Source organism: Astyanax mexicanus, chromosome 4, assembly GCF_023375975.1.
Source record: "Astyanax mexicanus isolate ESR-SI-001 chromosome 4, AstMex3_surface, whole genome shotgun sequence".
Lineage (NCBI taxonomy): Eukaryota > Metazoa > Chordata > Actinopteri > Characiformes > Acestrorhamphidae > Astyanax > Astyanax mexicanus.
This window is the reverse complement of record NC_064411.1, coordinates 7,704,548-7,724,651: the sequence shown is the minus strand read 5'-3', so window position 1 is coordinate 7,724,651 and position 20,104 is coordinate 7,704,548. Positions and strand designations below refer to the sequence as shown.

The following is a 20,104-nucleotide window of genomic DNA, read 5'->3' as shown; positions in this document are numbered from 1 at the left end:
CGTGCGGACGCTGCCAAACTTTGCTACGTGTGCCTGCAGCTTTTTAGAGCGCTGGACGAGATTTTAGTTAATGAATTAATATATTTTATATTTTAATAAATTTGCCCTGGTGATAAGAAACGAACGCTAACATATAGCTTTATATTTCTGTGTATTTCAAATGTTTGTAAAAATAAAATAAATTCCTGTTCAGTTAAAGTGCTTTCCTCTTTTAATTTTTTGTTTCTAAAACTCCAGCATTTGAGTGAGAATAAGCATCTGTTAAAATTCTCAAACAGCAGAATGCCTATAACCATTGGCGTAGGAACCGGGGGGGATGGGTGGGACATGTCCCACCTAATATTAGAAACAGGTGGATTTGTCCCCCCCAAAAATGATATTGTTTCACTCAGCTCAGCTGTGCTACTAATGAGGAGACAGGCCGGACCAATCACGGAGCTGGTTCAGGAATTAAGTTCCGCCTCTCAGGAGAAACAGCCAATCAGCTTGCTGTTTTTGCGGCGCGCGGAGGTGTCAGTGTGTTGGTGGGGGGAAGCCCCTCCCTCGCTGTGAGATTTAGCAGCGGGATCGGCTGCAGCTGATTTTAAGATATGGATATACGGTGATTTTTGTTTTCTAAAAGAAAGGTAACGGTATCTAATCATGTAAACTGTGATGATATGTTTCTGATAGCTGGTTAAAAATACACGTCTCTGAATCAGCCCACAGTTTAACCCCACTGTGATTAATAAACTGCAGCTGTGTTAGTGAGTTAACTTAACTTTGGAATTACCTAGACTGGGAGTCAAGGTTAAAGAAAAAAAACTATATACGTAATGTTCAACTTGCCCTGTACCTGATCAGCTAATCACTATTTCATTTTCAAACTGTTTATTAATTTAGGATTGCAGTTAGCTAGAAGCTGGATGTAGAGGATAGACAGAATTTAGTACAACACTGGGTAATGTTGGTAGTTTAAAGAAGTTTCTTAACCCTGATCATCACTGCCCTAAAACTGTGTTTTCCATCAGATCCAACTGATCAGCTAATAAACAATCATTTATTGAGTTTACCTGTTAAAATCTCTTAGCCCCCTATGGAGCCTAAATTAATCATTATGTATATCCAGCAGTTTATTAGACACATCATACCACCACTTACTTTATTAAAGTGCCTTTAAACAGAGGAAGCTGTAGAATATGTAGAACAGTGTTAATATGCAGTAGAATATGTAAGAACAGGGTTAAGAAACACTGATCTAACCTGACTTCTGTTCATATGTAGTTCACAGTAAGACCACATGTCCTGACGTTTATATTAACTTCTGCCAAAAATCTCTAGGAAACGTAGTTACATTCTCTCAGTAGAAAGAAGTGCTCTCAGTAAAAACAAATTAAAAGCGCAGGAACCAAAGAAAATTTAAATATACAACAGAATTGACATACAATACATAATAATAATAATAATAATAATAACCAATACTGTTATATTATTTTAAATATTAGGTGATAACTGATCAGTTTTTGTACTATGTATATAATTCAGGCATTGCATGCATAATTTTTTTCTAACAACAGTAAATGTAATGTGGAGTAACATGTTTAGGTTGTAAAATCACCTTTTATTTTGAATGTAACTAATTATAAACAAATTACAGAAAAAATGATTATTTGTGATAAAAAATAATTCCACAAATGTTGTTCTAGGAACTATAGTGTGGGCTTTGGTTCATATTCGCAAATGTGTCCCCCCCCCAATATCAAGCCCGCTCCTACGCCCTTGCCTATAACTGCTATATTAAGCTACAGTTATTAAGTCTGTGTACTGAACAGAAATTTAAATCCTTATAAATGTCAGATATAAATATAACTAATAATAACTTATAGTTACTGTGCAGATTTTAAGTATATTATATTTTATAGTTGATAGTTTTTTATATATTACTTCTATCGGAGCAAATCAGCTCTGAAGGCAAACGCTGAAGATTTGAGGACTAATTAAACAAAACTTTCTCAGCTGCGTGATCAGGGCCAGTGAACGCTAAACGGAGAAAAGGATATTTGAAGAGGCGCCGTCATCTTATAAATCCGCTGTTCGGGACATTTTGGCTTCAGTGTTGAGTTTGATAATCAAGGTAAAAGACAGTCAGCAGATAAAGCACAGTGTGATTCAGTTACCTGTTTTTGACTAATGGTAAGAATAAGTGCTCCTTTTTTATAGTGTTGTTAAGGATTAACAAAATTTTGGGATATGAAGTGCGCCTCAATTACAAGCTCCACCCCTTCACCCTATATATACCTCCAAGTCACAACTCACCTCCGTGACGAACAAACTCACGTGACGTCGAGTTCTCAGTCACTGCTACAATGGATATTGATCTGGATGCCTCGGATCCCGAGTTGTTCTCGGGCTCCTCATCTGCCGGTGTGTCTCATCCGATCCCTGGGCCTCTACCCATCATCTCGGTGCCCGATGCCCAGGCCGGTTCGGTGGTTTCCAGCTCCCCGGCCAGGCGTGGCCGCTCCCGCAACCAGCCTGATCGCTCCTCGGCCCGGCGTGGCCGCTCCGCTGCTCGGCGCTCCAACTCCCCGGCTCAGCCCGATCGCTCCTCGGCCCAGCGCGGCCGCCCCCCTGCCCGGCGCTCTAACTCTCCGGCCCAGCAAGATCGCCCCTCGGCCCGGCGCGGCCGCCCTGCTGCTCAGCGCTCCTTCTCCCCGGCCCAGCAAGATCGCCGCCCAGCAGCCCGGCGCTCCATCTCCCCGGCCCAGGAACATCGCACCTCGGCCCGGCGTGGCCGCCCAGCAGCCCGGCGCTCCACCTCCCCGGCCCAGGAACATCGCTCCCCGGCTCGGCGTAGCCGCACCCGCACTGCCCTCTCGGGCTCCGGGCGCAGCCGCCTTTCATCTCAGCCTTCGTCTACTCCTGCTCAGCGCTCCCGGCGTGAATTTCGACAGGACAACTCTCCTGTGGCTTCTACCTCCCGGGCGATGCCTCCTCCACCTCCGGTTCCGGCCCACTCCATGTCTGACTGGACCGTCGCTGGTTTACAGAGGGCCCTACGGAATCGCGGAATCCATTTCGCCCGCTCGGCTCCCAAAAGAACACTCTTCTCTCTCCTGCTCGCCTCTGATGCTGCCATTCGGGGGTCCCCTGCCGGGCTTCCTGCGAGCCGCATCGACACCGCCCCTTCTCCACCCAGGCGGCGCGGCCGCCCCGCTCAGGTTCCTTCCAGCTGCTCGACCCCCCCTGCCGGCGAGGCGGACCCTTCGCCCGGCTTCCTTTTCACCCGGCCCGGAACGGCTCTCGTCTATCTCCTCCTTTTTCTGCTCCGCTCCTTTCTCTCTCCGCTCTTCTGCCTCCTGCGCTTTCTGCTCTTTCCGCCAGTGGCCCAGCTCCTTCACACGTTCCCCCTGTTTCTGCCCTTCCCCCTGTCTCTATTCCTTCCGTCTCCTCTGTTCTCCCTCTTCCCGTTCCCTCCAACCCCCCCCAGGCCGTTCAGCAGCCGGCCTTGCTCCCTACTCCTTGTGCTCTCTCCTCAGGTGCTCCCCAGCCTTCCGTCCAAGCTCCACGGGTTCATGACGGCTCCTTCTCCCTCTCCACCGCCGCTCCAGCCCCTCCTCCTGCGGGTGCTCGCTCTCTCTGCCCGCCTCCGGTTCAGCCATCACTGCGTCAGCGCATCTTGCAAGGTGCAGACATAGATCTCTCTTCTCTACTGCGTCCTTCGGCCGCCGCTCCGGCGCCCCGTCTCTTTGAAGTCGGGGGTTCACTGCTAACTATCGGACCTTCAGATTCGCGTGGCTCAAGAGTTCTCTCTGCCCCCGAATTCGCCCTTGCTTTCTCCACCTTTCGAGACGTGCTCTGCGCGGCTTTTCCAGCCCGCCGTCAGGAACTCGACGATTACCTTTCCATCATCCTCGACCTGGCCGTGCGCTATGGGGGTTCTGGATTTTATGATTACCATCGTCTGTTCTCTGCGCAGGCTGCATCGCGCTTGCAGCAGTGGAATATGTCCACCTACTGGGGCGCCCTTGATCTCGAGTTATACTGCCGGATTTTCGCTGGTCGCCCTTCCCTCGCTTGCGAGTTGTGTGGACAGCCTTCTCATCCCGTCTCTGCCTGCTCGCTTGTGGCCCCCTCTCCAGCCCCCCCCGCCAGCGCGCCCCCCGCCAGCGCGCCCCCCGCCGTGTCTCGCGTATCGGCCTCTAATTCCCTAGATACTCGTGGGAGGCGCCTTTTTTTTTCTCGGCTCCCGGGCCATATGTAATAATTTCAACTCAAGAGGTTGCTTTTTGTCTTCATGCCGTTTTTTGCACGTTTGCTCTTACTGCGCTCAGGCTCACGCTCGTCCTTCCTGCCCCATCCGTCCACCCAAGTTCGGACGGAGCTGACTATTACGTTATCTGTCCACTCCAGTTAACGTGCCCGAGTTAGCTAAGAGTCTCTCTTCTCACCCTGATTCTACCTTCGTCTGCTACCTCCTGGATGGTCTGGTGTTCGGATTTTCTCCCGGGCTCGTTGTTTTGCCGGATACGACCTTTTCAGCTTCGAACCTCCTGTCTGCCCAATCGGAACCCGATGTGGTTACCTCTCTCCTGGCCAAGGAGGTCGCGGATGGCTTTATGGTCGGCCCCTTTTCTTCGCCCCCTTTTTCTAACTTCCGCGTCAATCCCATCGGCGTTGCTACTCGTAAATATTCAGGGAAGAAACGCCTGATTATAGACCTGTCTGCGCCCCATGGTGCTCCTGTGCCTTCTATTAACAGTCTGGTGCCCAGTGATCTCTTTTCCCTGTGCTATGCTCGCATCGACGATGCTATTTCCCTTATCAAGATCGTTGGCCACGGCGCCTGGATGGCCAAAGCCGATGTCGTTTCAGCTTTCAAGGTTTTACCCCTACACCCTGACTTTTGGCACCTGTTTTGTGTTCGTTGGAGGGGGCGTTTCTATTTCGCCACCAGGCTCGTTTTCGGCTGCAAAAGCAGCCCCAAAATTTTTGACTGCCTCGCCGAGGCTCTTTCCTGGATTTTACTCAATGAGTGCGGTGTTCCTTACGTAGTGCACCTACTAGACGATTTTCTGGTCCTGGACACCCCTTCCTCTCCTCCTGCTCGCTGCATCACCTCCCTGGAATCAGTTTTTCGCCGTCTGGGTATTCCGCTGTCCGCCGAAAAAACGGTGGGTCCGACTACATCCTTGGTTTTTTTGGGGATCATGCTGGACTCCTCCTCCTTCCAGGCTTCTCTTCCTCAAGAGAAACAGACACGCATTTCTCAACTCCTTTCCGAATTTCTGGATCAGCCTCGTCGAACCAAGCAGCAGCTCCTGTCAATTCTCGGACATCTAAATTTCGCAATGCGCATTATTCCGCAGGGTCGCGCTTTCATCTCGCATCTCCTCCATCTCGCATCATCCGTGGCTTCCAATTTCCAGTACGTTACTCTCGACGAGGCTTGCTTATCAGAATTGCGTTTCTGGCTATTACTCCTAAAGCACTGGAACGGTATTTCTTTTTTCTTCAACGAAGCAGAGTCCGAACCTGAGAATGTCCGCCTCTTTACGGACGCCGCGCCTTCTACAGGCTTTGGCGGTTACTGTGATGGCAGATGGTTTGCTTCTCCATGGCCTGCCGAATTTACTCTTTCTCCTCCGGATCAGAGCGATTCGTCCGCTCTCCGTGAGCTCTACCCCATAGTAGTCGCTGCCCTGTTATGGGGCCACGAATGGACGCGACGCGTCATATTCACGCACTCTGATAACTTGGCCGTAGTTCACGCAGTTAATAAGGGACGCTCTAATTCCCTGCCTCTAATGCCTTTTCTGCGGCGTCTTACCTGGCACTCAATTACTCATCAGTTCATTCTTAAAGCTGTTTTCATTCCCGGTACATCTAACCCCATAGCTGACTCTCTTTCTCGTTTTCATTTCCAGAAATTCAGGACCTTGGCTCCTCACTCAGACTCGCATCCAACTCCAGTACCACCCTATTCGGAAACCATCTTCCCTCTCCACACGCCTTCCACCAGCTCACACAGCAATCTCAGGATCTCATCATAAATGCTGTTTCTCCCAACACTCTCTCGACTTACTGGACAGGTTGGTTATGTTTTCGCCGGTTCCATCTCCTTCTCTCCATTCCCTTTCCAAACTTCGACTTATACACTACTGCCAATTTCCTCACCTTCTCCAGCTCCCGTCTTTCCATCCGTTCATCCACCCTCAAAGTCTATCTGGCAGCTATTAACTTCTTTCATAAACTCCTCTTCGGCTCACCACATCCTTTTTCTGGTCATCACCAAATCTCACTACTCCTGAAAGGCATTAAGAGAAATGAACCTTCTCTCATACGCCAACGTCTACCTCTCACTTCTCACATACTCGCTTGCTGTCTCTCAACCCTACGGTCTGGTCAATATTCCCCTTTCACTTCCGCTACTTTAGAAGCTATGTTTTTATTAGCCTTCTTTGGATTTCTCCGAGGATCAGAATTTACTTCCCCTCTAAACACCTTCCATCCCTCTCTTCACCCCTGCCTGTCCGATGTCACTGTCTTGGATACAAACACCCTTGTTTTTAACATAAAACGAAGCAAAACTAACCAATTCGGCGCTCAAACTCCAGTTTTCATTTTCAAACTTCACTCACCTCTTAGCCCCTACGAACCTCTTCTGCACTACCTCCAACTCCGTTACTCCCAAGGCGCTCGCCCCCTCGATCCTCTGTTTATCTGTGAAACCGGCTCTCCTGCTACCAGACACTGGTTCCATTTACATCTCAAGAACATCCTCTCCCTCAGCGGTTTTAATCCCACTCATTTCTCGGCGCACTCATTTAGGATCGGGGCAGCCACTACAGCTTCTCTCCAGGGCTTACCAGACCACACTGTTCAAATCCTCGGCCGCTGGTCCTCTCAAATTTATCACAGCTACATCCGTACTCACGCTCAAGACCTGTCCTCTGCGCACGAACGTCTAGCTGCTATTTAATTCTTATTTCTCTTTTTCTTTTTTTTTTTTGTTGTCGTCTTGCAGCCTTGTCATGGTCCACATCATTTTTGGGGGGACCAGGCTCAAGTTCATCTCAAGCAGTACCGAACTGCACCCAAGCATTAACTGAACTGTACCCAAGCATTAACAGAGTTCACATCTCCCCCCCCCCTTCCCCCGCATCGCTCGGCGCAATTCATTATAGCAAAGTGTTGTTAAGGATTAACAAAATTTTGGGATATGAAGTGCGCCTCAATTACAAGCTCCACCCCTTCACCCTATATATACCTCCAAGTCACAACTCACCTCCGTGACGAACAAACTCACGCCCACCTCCACCCCGTCACCTCCCTCAATTTAATTTTTTCACCTCAGCCCTGGGGGGGGACCAGGCTCAAGTTCATCTCAAGCAGTACCGAACTGCACCCAAGCATTAACTGAACTGTACCCAAGCATTAACAGAGTTCACATCTCCCCCCCCCCCTTCCCCCGCATCGCTCGGCGCAATTCATTATAGCAAAATAGATATTGTGATTTGAATTAATCTGGCCCAACAACTGCGATACGAACCGAACCGAACCGTGGCCACACTGTACTGTTGCATCCCTAGTGTGTAGTGTTATATTTAGTGTGTGTAGTGTTATATTTAGTGTGTGTGTAGTGTTATATTTAGTGTGTGTGTGTAGTGTTATATTTAGTGTTTGTGTGTAGTGTTATATTTAGAGTGTGTAGTGTTATATTTTGTGTGTGTGTGTAGTGTTATATTTAGTGTGTGTGTGTAGTGTTATATTTAGAGTGTGTAGTGTTATATTTTGTGTGTGTGTGTAGTGTTATATTTAGTGTTTGTGTGTGGTGTTATATTTAGTGTGTGTATAGTGTTATATTTTGTGTTCACGTGCAGTGTTAATTTAGTGTGTGTGTAGTGTTATAATTAATGTGTATGTAGTGAATGTGTGTGTATGTAGTGAATGTGTGTGTATGTAGTGTGTTTGTGTGTGCTTGTATTGTGTGTAGGGTTGCAGCGGTAACCGGTTTCACGGTATACCATGGTATTAAAATGCACGGTTATCATACAGTGTGTGTTTGCTTATTACCGGTAAAACGCAAGCCAGCGGAGAAACTCACCCGCGCATGCGCAACTCTGCTCCGCTTCAGCTGCTCAGCACACAGCGGTGAGAACAGCAGAAAGTGCATCAGACTAAACAAATCTCCGTCCGCCTAAAAAAAGGCTAAACTAAAATCAGCAGTGTGGGACTATTTCAGAGACCCGCCGAACGCACCCGAGGATGGTTATCCGATTTATAATCAATGTGGCCGTAAAGTCACAGCTAAAGGTGGACATACGTCAAACCTGTTCTCCCATCTCCGAGAACACCACCCCGCTGTGCAGCGCAAAGTATGTGTTTAGTTTATAATTTTAATCTGAACATAAATAAAACCTCTTTGTAGTCGTGCACAACCCATGTGGGAAGCGCCCGCAAAAGCGCTGAGTTATCCGAAATTTGGGCACGCGGGTACAGGCGTATAGTGCGTGCTACGATGGATTCACGTGTCCGTGTAAAGGTCCTGGCCGGACTGGATGTGAAAGACGCCATTCATTTACATGCGTTCATTTTCAAATTCTGACGTGCCTGTTTTTCATGTGTTAAAACCAGACTCTGTGTGAAAGCCTTAAAATAGAAATCTCTATTGTGAGGATCATGTCAGAAATAAATCCCCTCTATCTGGTTATATACCAACTTGGCAGTAAAACGGACGTTTGCAACAGTTGTTGATCAGACACTGACCCAGGCTCAGTTTATCAGATATTAAATAATTTAAACTTAAATAATTGTACTGAATAGTTTAAACACAGGATCTTTACTTCTTAGAGGACATGTAATGTGTGACACGTGTGTGTGTGTGTGTGTGTGTATATATATATATATATATATATATATATATATATATATTTTTTTTTTTTATTTTTTTTTTAAGGAGACATTATCTATATAGTTGTTCCAGGTTTCTACAATAAATAGTTAATTGAACAAAAAACCTTTGTTGTAATTTCTTTAAGGGTCAGTTTAATAATATATGTAACAAACTGTGATACCGCGGTATTTTCTGAGACAGTTATCATATTGTGAAAATCTCATACCGTTGCAACCCTAATTGTGTGTATGTGTGTGCTTGTATTGTGTGTATTGCGTGTAGTGTATCTGTAGTGGTATGTTTAGTGTTTGTGTGTATTGTGTGTATGTAGTGTACGTGTGTGTAGTGTTTGTATATAGTGTATGTGTGTGTATGTAGTGTGTTTGTATTGGGTGTATATAGTGTGTGTGTATTTGGGTGTGTATGTAGTGTGTGTAGTGTTTGTGTGTATTGTTTCTATGTAGTGTGTATGTGTGAGTGTTCGTGTTTGTACTTTGTGTGCGTGTAGTGTTATATTTAGTGTGTGTAGTGTTTGTATGTAGTTTGTGTGTGTGTGTGTGTGTGTAGTGTGTGTGTGTCTGTGTAGTGTGTGTGTGTGTGTAGTGTTTGTATGTAGTGTATGTGTGTGTGTATTCTTTGTATGTAGTGTATGTGTGTGTAGTGTGTGTGTATGTGTGTATGCGAGTGTGTGTGTGTATTGTTTGTTTGTAGTGTGTGTGTGCGCGAGTGTGTGTGTAACTTACATTTTTTTAATCCAGGTTTGATTCTGATCTTCCCTCCATGTTCCACTCTAAACACACACACACACACACACACACACACAGATCAGCACAGTGTGAGATTTTTAGAAACTGATTTATAAAGAAAGACTTTGTGTGAAAACGAGTGAACATTTGAGAGAGCGGAAATTAGTGACCTCATGTGGTAAAGTACGGAACTGCAATGCACACTGCATGAAATCAGATTAAAAACGGAAAATTAACTTCTCTAAATAAGATAAAATGGCAGTTTTTTGTGGGCTTGCAGAAAAGGGTTAAACTTTACTAAAGTATGTTTTTTGCATTCATATTCATACCCGAGTGTACTCCTGTCACAAAAACTGTTTTTATTGGACCATACATTTTTCATGGAATTATTGTGCAAAAAGTTTTTTTATCATGATTTCAAAATAATTTTATACCACTGGTCATTAGAAAACTTCAAAAATTTAAAATGTAACAAAGGCAACATTTTAAAATAAAGCCAACAAACCAACTCAATCACATTAATCAAATCTCTTTAGAAATTAAGGGCTCTGTTTTAGTGATCCGTAGGTGAGCTGTCAGCCGGGCATCATGCAACTTGATTTAGGGTGTGTCACTGTGTCTTTACGATAGGAAAAGTTGCTCAAAAGAGGCTCAAAATGTGCAAAAAGCATGTATCATGAAATAAACCAATCACCATGTCACTTGCCATTCCCTTTAAGAGCCAGGTACAGTCTGAATTTGGCGTATTGCTATTTAAATGGCGCAGCTACAAGAATTGACCAATGTAGATATATTCAAAATCACCGTTGCTGTTTAAACAAGACAGATGAAGAGCATGAAAATACACTGTTGGTGGGAGTAAGATAGCAATAAGCATTAAGACCACCTTGCACAGGGTGTAGGTTAGTGTTCAGAAAGGATTCTGGTTTTGCAGTCACTGATTATTTTTACCATAAAGACATGGGCTGGTTGCTGGGGTGCTTGACTCTCAGTGTGTATAAAGTTAGTGGGGATCAGTTTTTATCTTGTAACTTTTCTCCTGACTCGATGCTCAGGGCAGCTCTCCATCACTGAACTTTTCCACCTGTTCTGGAGTAAAAACTAAACCTTGGTTCTTTTTACCAACAGAAAGATGAGCCAAAACAGAATTACAGTGAAGTACTTGGCATTCAGTGCAGATAGCTTGAGCATAAACAATTAACAGTGGCTGTGAAAAACAAAAATAAGACAGAATGACAGAATGAAGGTTACATGCTGCTCCACCGTGTTTACCTGGTGACTACAACTAGATTTACTACAGGTCTCACAATGCAATGTGTTTCACAGCATTTACCCCTAACTTTCTCAACACTTTGCTTTCCTGTGAGGCACAGCACATACACAGGAAAGAGCACAACAGGCAATATCGAGAGTGATAAAAATGTACAACATGTACAACAATATTTATCTTACAATAAGTTGATAACATAATTATTAGTTCAGACCTACCCGAGTTTCTCCAGTTTGCAGTGTGGATCCTCCAGTCTGTCAGAAAGGAGCTTCACTCCTGACTCTCCTGGGTGGTTGTAGGTCAGATCCAGCTCTTTCAGGTGGGAGGGGTTTGAAATTAGAGCTGAAGCCAGAGAACAACAGCCTTTATCTGTGATCATACAACCAGATAATCTGCAGACAGAGCAAGAGAATGTGTGAGTGAGTGACAGAAAACAAGAAAGAAAGAAAGACAACATAGCAGACTGATGAAGATAATGCACTTTGATATTAGTCTCTTTTTTAAATAACACTACAAAATCTGAAATAAATATCTATAGAAAACTAAAGTTTCTTAACACAGTTGACACAGATTAACATGAAACCCAAACCTCAACAGTAAGCATCTCTGTGAATACGGCATTAGCATTGATGTGGACCAAAGAATTGAGTTCATATTAACTTTTTCTAAAATTGTTTTTGCTTGTGCATCACAATTTTGTATTCAATGTGTGATATATCTCAAATGTTCATTCAAGTTGGACATTCTTAAGACGACTGCAGAAGACTCGTATTTGTTTGTTTGGTATACTCTGACTTTCGTTAAACACTTTTTCTTGTTTGATTTGTTATCATCGTAAACACCTGAATATTTACACATTTATACATGTAGAATTTCTAGTGGTGTCAATCAATTAAAAAATGCAATCCAATTAAACCTACTAAAATTCTGTGATTAATTGCACTTGTTCTTCGTAAGACTGAAAATTTTATAGTGGGTATTTTATGGAGTGAATTTTGTGCCAAAAGTTTATGTTGTGCAACAAACTTTATGTTGATGGACAGCTATATTGTGACAAAAACATAACCCCCTGGCTGTTCTAAATTTCTTTAACTGTAACTAAATAGCGCTCTCTCTCTCTCTCTCCCCCGAGCGCTTTCATTTGTGCACTCTCTGTCTCTCTCTCATGCGCGTTGCGCTCTCGTTGCACGATCTCTAACATATAGGTCAATACTCAAATAACCTCATAAAATTGATCCATAATGTATATATATTTCCCCTAAACTTTACTTTTTCTCTCATTCTTTCTCTCATTCTTCCACTCCCACTTACTCGGGTCATTCTCACAAAATCCTGATTCAGAGGACATCCAGTATGAAAATTTGCAAAATGCATTTAACAACAAATTTCCTTTTGAGGATTTAAGATTAAGGTCTAAACTTACTATGAACATTATTTTTAGAACATTTGTTCCATTTTATTGCATATTTTATTAGCATTTTATAGATGAAGTCCACAAAAATGTATCATTACCGCAATGTGATATGACATCAAATATATGATAAAAATGCATTTTTTTTTTATCAAAGTTAAGCAGTTCAGTTAAGCAAGGGTTTAGGAAGACTTATTAGCTTACACTTACACACAATGCTTCATTATGAAAAGAATGTTTATTTTCAAGAACATTTCATATTATTTAAGACAATTTACAATGCAAACATTTCTATATCAAAAGAATCTTTCATGTAGACTACAGTACCTTCATGAATAAAACAGCTAATTTAACTATTGTAAACCATTCAACAAATGTCAAAGAAAGACCTCTCAGAAACTCTGAAATCTTGTCTATCCTTATGCACCATCCAGCATTGTATGCCTACTAAGACTAAACTTTTATTTTTAGTCATTTACGTAGTTTTTTTGTGTTTTGCCCGTATGTCAGGCATATGTCAGTTCTGTAATATCTGGCTGACTTTTTTTCCTCCATTGCTTTTTCTTTTTATCATGGTACTTTTTGGTCAGATCACGTCTTGTCTTTATTTTCCCACTGGAAATGGCAAATATGAAATTATGTTATCCATTCCAGTTTTTGTTCAGTTCCTTAGAATGGACTGTACACAAATAATATCATGTGAAAGTAACTCCAACTGGAACAACTGTCTGTGTCGTTGAGTATGTGTGTGTGTTTTTCTAAATGTTGTAATTCTTGCTGTAAATGTTCTCCCTAAACTTTGACAGCCTTGCTTTTGCTGCTGCCTTTCTTTTCTCAATAGCTACCTGCCTGTAAACAAATACACATCGCATATTACAATAAAATATATCAAAGATGGAAAAAAGCTCTCTAGTTATGTGGTCTAACATCTAATTCTGTGTACGGAATTCGATTTAGTGTCAGGCCAGATTAGATGGAACATTAGTGACCTCTACTGGTGGTTTGCAATAGCTAAGTTAGAATGGTCTACTGGAGAAAATGTTCAGGGTTTATGTTATGACAATCAGGACGTAAAAAGGCATCTGTATTATGCTTCCTAATCAAATTCTCATTACCGAAACAGTGCATCTCATTACCGCAACAGGTATTGAAATGTAGTGGTAAGTGAGAATTCAGTTGGAGGATGAGTGACTTTAAACTTTCATGCTAACTGTAAAGGCACCATGAGGGCTAGATAAATTTTCACTTACAGTGTCCATTTAGACCTTAATATACTATATTATAATCAAAAATACAGACTGTAACTTCAAACTGTAGGCTCAAAACTCAAAACTTATCAATATATCGGTAATGACAATGAAAAAGTCGTGCAGAAAAGATGAGCAATCTTTTAACTTTTATCCAGAAACATATGAGAAGAACTGCTTACATATTAGCCATCTTGAGTGTCATGGCCAATGTCTTCCATAATGATGAAAATGCCTTGAAAATTTAAGTTTCTTGTGGATTTAAACAATGATTGAAAATTGTTGCGGAGGATGAGAAAATTAGTGTTGGACACATTCCTTTTCTTTATTAATTTTATTGTTTTTACTTTTCAATGTAAAATCGTTTCTGTTTATTAACTAAAAGTGTTTATAGTATGAAATGCATTTAAGTTTTTTGTTTTTTTAATGTTTAAATTTTAAAATTTCCAAACAATGTTCTGAAATTCTGATACGGACATGTTGCGGAAATGAGAATTTTACTCTAAAATGTAAAAATTACAAAAATGATATTTATAATGTTCATTTTTAAACATGTGCAAGATAGACCAAAGGACGTTGTTTATGATTCTATATTTTTTATTTTGTTAATAATTCAGCGAAACACTGACGAAGGAAGGTGCCTGCCTGATGACCCCTGAGAAGAGCTTGCACTGAAGTTTGTGTTAGAGTTTGGATGAAGGGGATTGGTGTGGTCCTGCTCTTGTAATAATTTGTCTCATGAGTTTTTGTAGACGTCTGAGTACTTGGCAGTTGAGGCACGGACCATGAACATAGTTCGCTATGCTTCTGGATTCTTGTCGAGCCAGTATCAGATGGTAGTGGTTGCTGTGTTCTGCTCACGCAACTTATAATGTGATTTATTGTGTGTGATTGTGCTTAGGTAAGTGTGTTGTTGCCATAGTTAAAGGAAGTGAGCTTAGATTAAGGAGGGATTCTGTGTGTTCATAGGTTATTTTTTGGTAGGTCTGTTACTTGGCAGTTGAGGCAATGGACCATGAACATAGTGTTAGGCTGTGCTTCTGGATTCTTGTCGAGCCAGTATCAGATTGTGGTGGTTTTGCTATTGTTGTTAGTTGAGTGAGTAGTAGATCCTGGCTGAGCCCTATGCATAACCCCAGCTGTTAGGTGCAGGATTTGTCAATTTCCTGTATTATATTACTTGTTTATTAAAATTCCTCATGCCACCTCATCCATCCATCCATTACGTGCAAATACACACGCACATGCAAATATACTAATGCACGCACATTAATCACATTAAACTTAGCAATAACTTAATGCATGCAACGTCTCAATGTCATAACATGTATGTCACACCAAATCCAACACTTTTTATCTTATGTTATGTCTCTTCTACTTTGTTTACATTTAATCACTCCATTCTGTACTATCTCTTTGCACCAACCTCTATTTTATTACTACTATATATCCCAGATCCAAAAAATGCATTTTTGTTTAAACTCCATCCCCCAAACACCAGAAAATATCCTCAAACATCTGCACACTCATATCATATCACTGATAAACATTATTAATCCGTACATCACAACATGTCTTCACTTAAATTTATAACCTAGAACATTTGTGGTATTGGGACACAGATTAAGCAAGCCAAGGTACTAAACCATCTCACTTCACTAAAGGCAGACATTTGTTTACTACAAGAAACACATCTATCAGAAACAAATCATCATAAGCTCAGATCACCACAATTCACCCATATATTCTCAGCCTACTATAACTCCAAACAAAGAGGAGTATCAATACTAATAAACAAAAAAATCCCCTTCACACATAACACCACTATATCAGACACAGGTAGATACATCATAATTAACATCAACATCAGCAACACACCCTTAACAATAGCAAGTTTGAATGGCCCCAACATTTGTAACCCATCCTTTTTTCATGAGTTTTTCAACCATATAAACAATATATCAGATTCCACAGTTATAATTGGAGGCGACTTTAATTCAATCACTGACCCGTGTATAGACAGATTAACTATGGCACACAATACACGTTACTGGCATTCAACAGATATCATTAAACAATACATGACAGACTTAGGGCTCAGGGATGGTTGGCGCCTCAAAAACCCAAACACTAAAGAATTTTCTTTCTATTCTCCAGCCTACCACTCATATTCTCGCATTGACTATTTTTAACCAGCAATTCTATTATAGCTAATATATCAGAAATAAAATATCACTCTATAATAATCAGTGACCATGCTCCAGTTTCACTTATATGGAACATAAATCCACTATATAAAACTTTCAGCTGGAGACTAAATACCTTGTTACTTACAGACCCAGAATTTGACTCAAGTTTTAACAAAATGACTTAGATATTAAAAATTTAATTACAACAACAAATCTGGTAAATTCTTAGCTAACCAAGTAAAACATAACAAAGAACAAAAACAACAATCCCACCAATAGTCACTTTAGATGCAGAGAAGGCTTTCGATAAGGTTAATTGGAAATTCCTTTTCACTACACTACATTAACTAGGTTTTGGAGAATCATTTATAAAATGGATTAAAACTCTCTACACTTCACCCAAAGCCACAGTAAATACTAACGGATTAATATCACAGAATTTCACACTGCACAGAGGAACTAGGCAAGGATGCCCACTCTCTCCTCTGCTGTTCTCTATTTTCATAGAGCCATTAGCAGCAGCTATACGACAATGCCCAAATATCAAAGGTATTCATACCTACACTACCGAACACAAAATCAGCCTTTATGCAGATGATATTCTACTATTTCTACAAAACCCATCTCCTCAATTCCTCAGACTAAACAAATAATTAAAACATTCTCTAAAATCTCAGATTATTCCATTAACTGGTCTAAATCCACCGTTCTACCATTTAACATGAACTTATCAGACACAGCAGTTCAGTCACTCCCTATCCCTATGTGCACTGAGCACATCACATACCTGGGCATTAAAGTTTCCACCCAGCTGTCTGAGTCACTTAATTTTAGACCACTACTCACAACCATCAACAATGATATCCAACGCTGGATGAACCTACCACTATCCTACCAATACCCACAATCAAAATGACAATATTACCTAAATTAAACTACCTCTTCTCAAGGATTCCCATTCAAACTCCACCTACCTGGTTTAAAACCTTAGACGCAATCATCTCTAAATTCTACTGGAAAAATAAACCACCCAGAATCAAATGAACAACATTACAAAAACAAAGAACTCAGGGAGGCCTAGAAGCTCCAAATTTCCAACAATACCTCTCTGCAAACCAATTAAAGTACATTATTAAATGGATAAAACCAAATCAAACTGATGAAATATGGAGAGAAGTAGAACGAAAGTCAATTAATGAAATACAAATCTCAGACTTACCAATTATTAGCACAACAATCAATCGCCACCCTTGTTTCAAAAACCCAATTATATCTTCGACGCTGACAGCTTGGTGGAAAATTCACAAGAACACAAACACTAGACTTGCACCCACTAAATACTCACCCATATGGCACAACCCCGACTTCCCCGCCACAAAAAAACCCAAAACTACAAAAATGGAAAGAAAAAGGTATTACACATTTACACCACGTTCTACACAACAATAACTCGACTACTTTCTCACATCTAACCCAGAAATATAGCATTGAGAGGAACCAGTTTTTGGAACATCTCCAACTTAGATCTATGTTAAACTCAAAAATAAAAGATTATGCAATACTAGATCTTAGCCCACCAATTTCAGAATTCCTTAATATCTCTTCTTCAGACAAAATTCTATCAAAAATATATAGGCTTTTATTCAAATTAGACCAAACAGTCGCTATCCCAATAAAAAATGGGAAGAAGATATCTTAATTACCCCCAATGCTGATTTCTGGAGAAACATTATGGAAAACACAATCACCATGACTAACAATACTAACCTCCACCTTATACAATATAAAGTAATTCACAGGGTACACTACACTAAGCAAAACATAACATACTGCACATAGGCATAAATGTTGACACATTATTCAAACATTTAATAGTCTGTATATGACCTTATTGTCATATTTTAGATAATGTTTTCATTTTTGCCTTATGTCTTTAGTGTTATTCACGAAAACACAGATCATTTCCATCTTGGTATGGAAACTGGCCATGTTCGATTCTAGCTGTAAAAACGAATACCAGCGTATGCAGTTAGAAATGCAAATGAGAAGGAAGCACTAAGAGAAAGAATACAAGAACTGGAACACCATAAAAATAATTTTAAAATGCAGTGTTTTTTTTTTTGTAAACATGAGAAATGAATATGCACGTTCTGCCCTGAGCCCGACCCGATGACCCAATTAAAACCCTCCTTTTATTAATTAAGTAGAGCGTTAAATTATTTTTTTTTTTTTTTTGGGGGGGGGGGGGGGGCTGTTTAAATGAGCAAAATCTGTTCAGAATGATGTTGAAGAAGACCTATTATTTAAAAAATAAACTGTATTAAGAACAGATTTCCAAAAGATTAAAACACCAACAATGCGAAATGATCCACAAAAATGATATCTGAATGACCTTCCTCTAATCTAATATCATTTAACATGGTTTAGGAATATAAATTACTTTCTTAACAAACAAACATTTTAATATTTAGCATATAGCCTGTCCAAAAACTCAAAAATGGCTGTTCCCTGCACACCCATTAAACCAAAATAACAATAATTTATAATTAATTTATTTATAATTACTTAATAATTATTATAATTTATAAATATATAATTAACAATGTTTAAGAATATAAAATACTTTGTGAACAAAAATTTTTTTAAGCACATAACCTTATTTTATAACCTTTATTTTAAGCATATAGCACTCTGCGCTCAACACACTCTACGAAGCCGACACACGTGTTGTTTCTATCAACAACTAACTTGAATTAGCTCCAAACCTCTGACTGTCCTTGCATTGGACCAAATTTAGCTCACTTTATGTAATCTTTCTCCGGCTCCATTTTGTTGGCTATTTAGCTACACACAGCTCTGCAAGACAAGTGCGTAATGCGGAGTGGAGGAGCGCATGTGTGAGTTCGGGTCGAGGATCGGGTCAGACTCGGGCTGATAATCTAAACTCTACTGCTGTGGAAGCTTGAATGATGCGCTGAAAATCATTTATTTTTATTTTTGCAAATCCTGAAGACATCGCAAATAGAAAGCCTACTGCCTGCTGACCGGCATTGGAAAGCGGAGACGCCTCTGTTTACCAGCCGTAACTATAAAATAAAATATTAAAATGTGCATAGTAACTATTAGTTACTAGCTATATTTTTTCTGACATTTATAAGGATTTATATTTATGCTTTCTACACGGACTTACTCCTATATTAACATAGCAGATGTTTTGCAGTTTGAGAATTAGACACAATTAGATACACCTGATGCTTATTCTCACTCACTCTCTCTCACATCGTGAAAGTGCAGTTTAGTGACAGTGCCACAATAATAAGATAAAAAGATGGAAGGACAATTTAAACAAATAGAACATTTATTTAAAACAATAAACTTAGGCTCCTTACTGTATTAAATATTTTTGCAACATAGTGACAGTGCCACAATAATGAATGACTACTTTCTAGCAGGGTTAACTAATCCTGAATTCATTTCTAAAAGGAAGACATTGTTAAAACTGGAAAACACTCATCAATGTAACACAGCTACAAGGTTTTTAACTGTACCGCGGAGTTCACCTACTGTCGCTCGGAGTTTTTTAACTGTACCGTGGAGTTCACCTACTGTCGCGCGGAGCTCATTAACTGTACCGCGGAGTTCAACTACTGTCGCTCGGGGCTTTTTAACTGTACCGCGGAGTTCACCTACTGTCGCGCGGAGCTCTTTAACTGTACCGCGGAACTCACCTACTGTCGCGCGTGTCACCTTTTTTTCTCCTGGCAGTTGTTTCTCCCGGCCGTGGACGGGAACCAGTGGAACTTGTAGTTCTTTGGGCTAGAGATAACTGCTCTAGGGTGATACCCACTTTTACTTCACTTGGTTTTCTTGCAAAGCGAGTCACAGGAGTCCAGGGTGAGTTCCCAAGCACTTCTTTCATTTATTAGCAGTTCTAAGCACTCAAACATAAACGTAGCTAGCATTCAGAGAACAGAGGGGAGAGCCGTGGATGTTAACTAGCCTAACACGAGGCGGAGAGAGACGAAGCAGCAGCCACCTAACCCTAATTTGCTCCTAATCACACACTGCCGCTGCCTCCGCCAAACTGATCTAAACAAAATATAGTGCGCTTCACATACATTTCTTAAAGGCACCTGAACCCCAATCTTGTAACACACGGATCTTTTTAACTGTATCGCGGAGCTCTTTTTTTTTTTTTTCCTTTTCAGAGCCACGCTACGCGGCACCAGAGCGCTATCACCCCTGTATCTATAACCACATCATCCATATATCAACACTACATGAATGTTCCTACACACACACACATGCACACAGTCACATAACACATTCAACATTTAAGACATTTAGCTATTTTCACTTTTTTTTT

The 20,104-nt window shown here is 41.1% G+C and overlaps 3 protein-coding genes across 9 annotated transcripts in view; 1 reads left to right on the top strand and 2 right to left on the bottom strand.

Annotated features, from left to right (window-relative positions):
* The window catches only part of LOC125801399 (zinc finger protein 239-like), a 240,236-nt gene that overhangs the window by 48,796 nt on the left and 171,336 nt on the right, over positions 1-20,104 (bottom strand). The window lies entirely within an intron of this gene.
* Positions 1-20,104, top strand: part of LOC111196471 (zinc finger protein 239-like) — a 294,610-nt gene that overhangs the window by 208,387 nt on the left and 66,119 nt on the right. The gene's annotated exons all lie outside the window — the stretch shown is intronic.
* Positions 1-20,104, bottom strand: part of LOC125801109 (zinc finger protein 501-like) — a 286,089-nt gene that overhangs the window by 237,163 nt on the left and 28,822 nt on the right. For 2 of the 3 annotated variants that reach the window (XM_049477137.1, XM_049477138.1), the window contains 2 exons: positions 11,110-11,283; positions 9,619-9,665 (listed from right to left, as the gene is read on the bottom strand). The exons of the other annotated variant lie outside the window; for it this stretch is intronic. In XM_049477137.1, the coding sequence (XP_049333094.1) occupies positions 9,619-9,665; positions 11,110-11,283 (221 nt within the window). The remainder of the gene's footprint in view (positions 1-9,618; positions 9,666-11,109; positions 11,284-20,104) is intronic. 3 annotated transcript variants of the gene reach the window in all.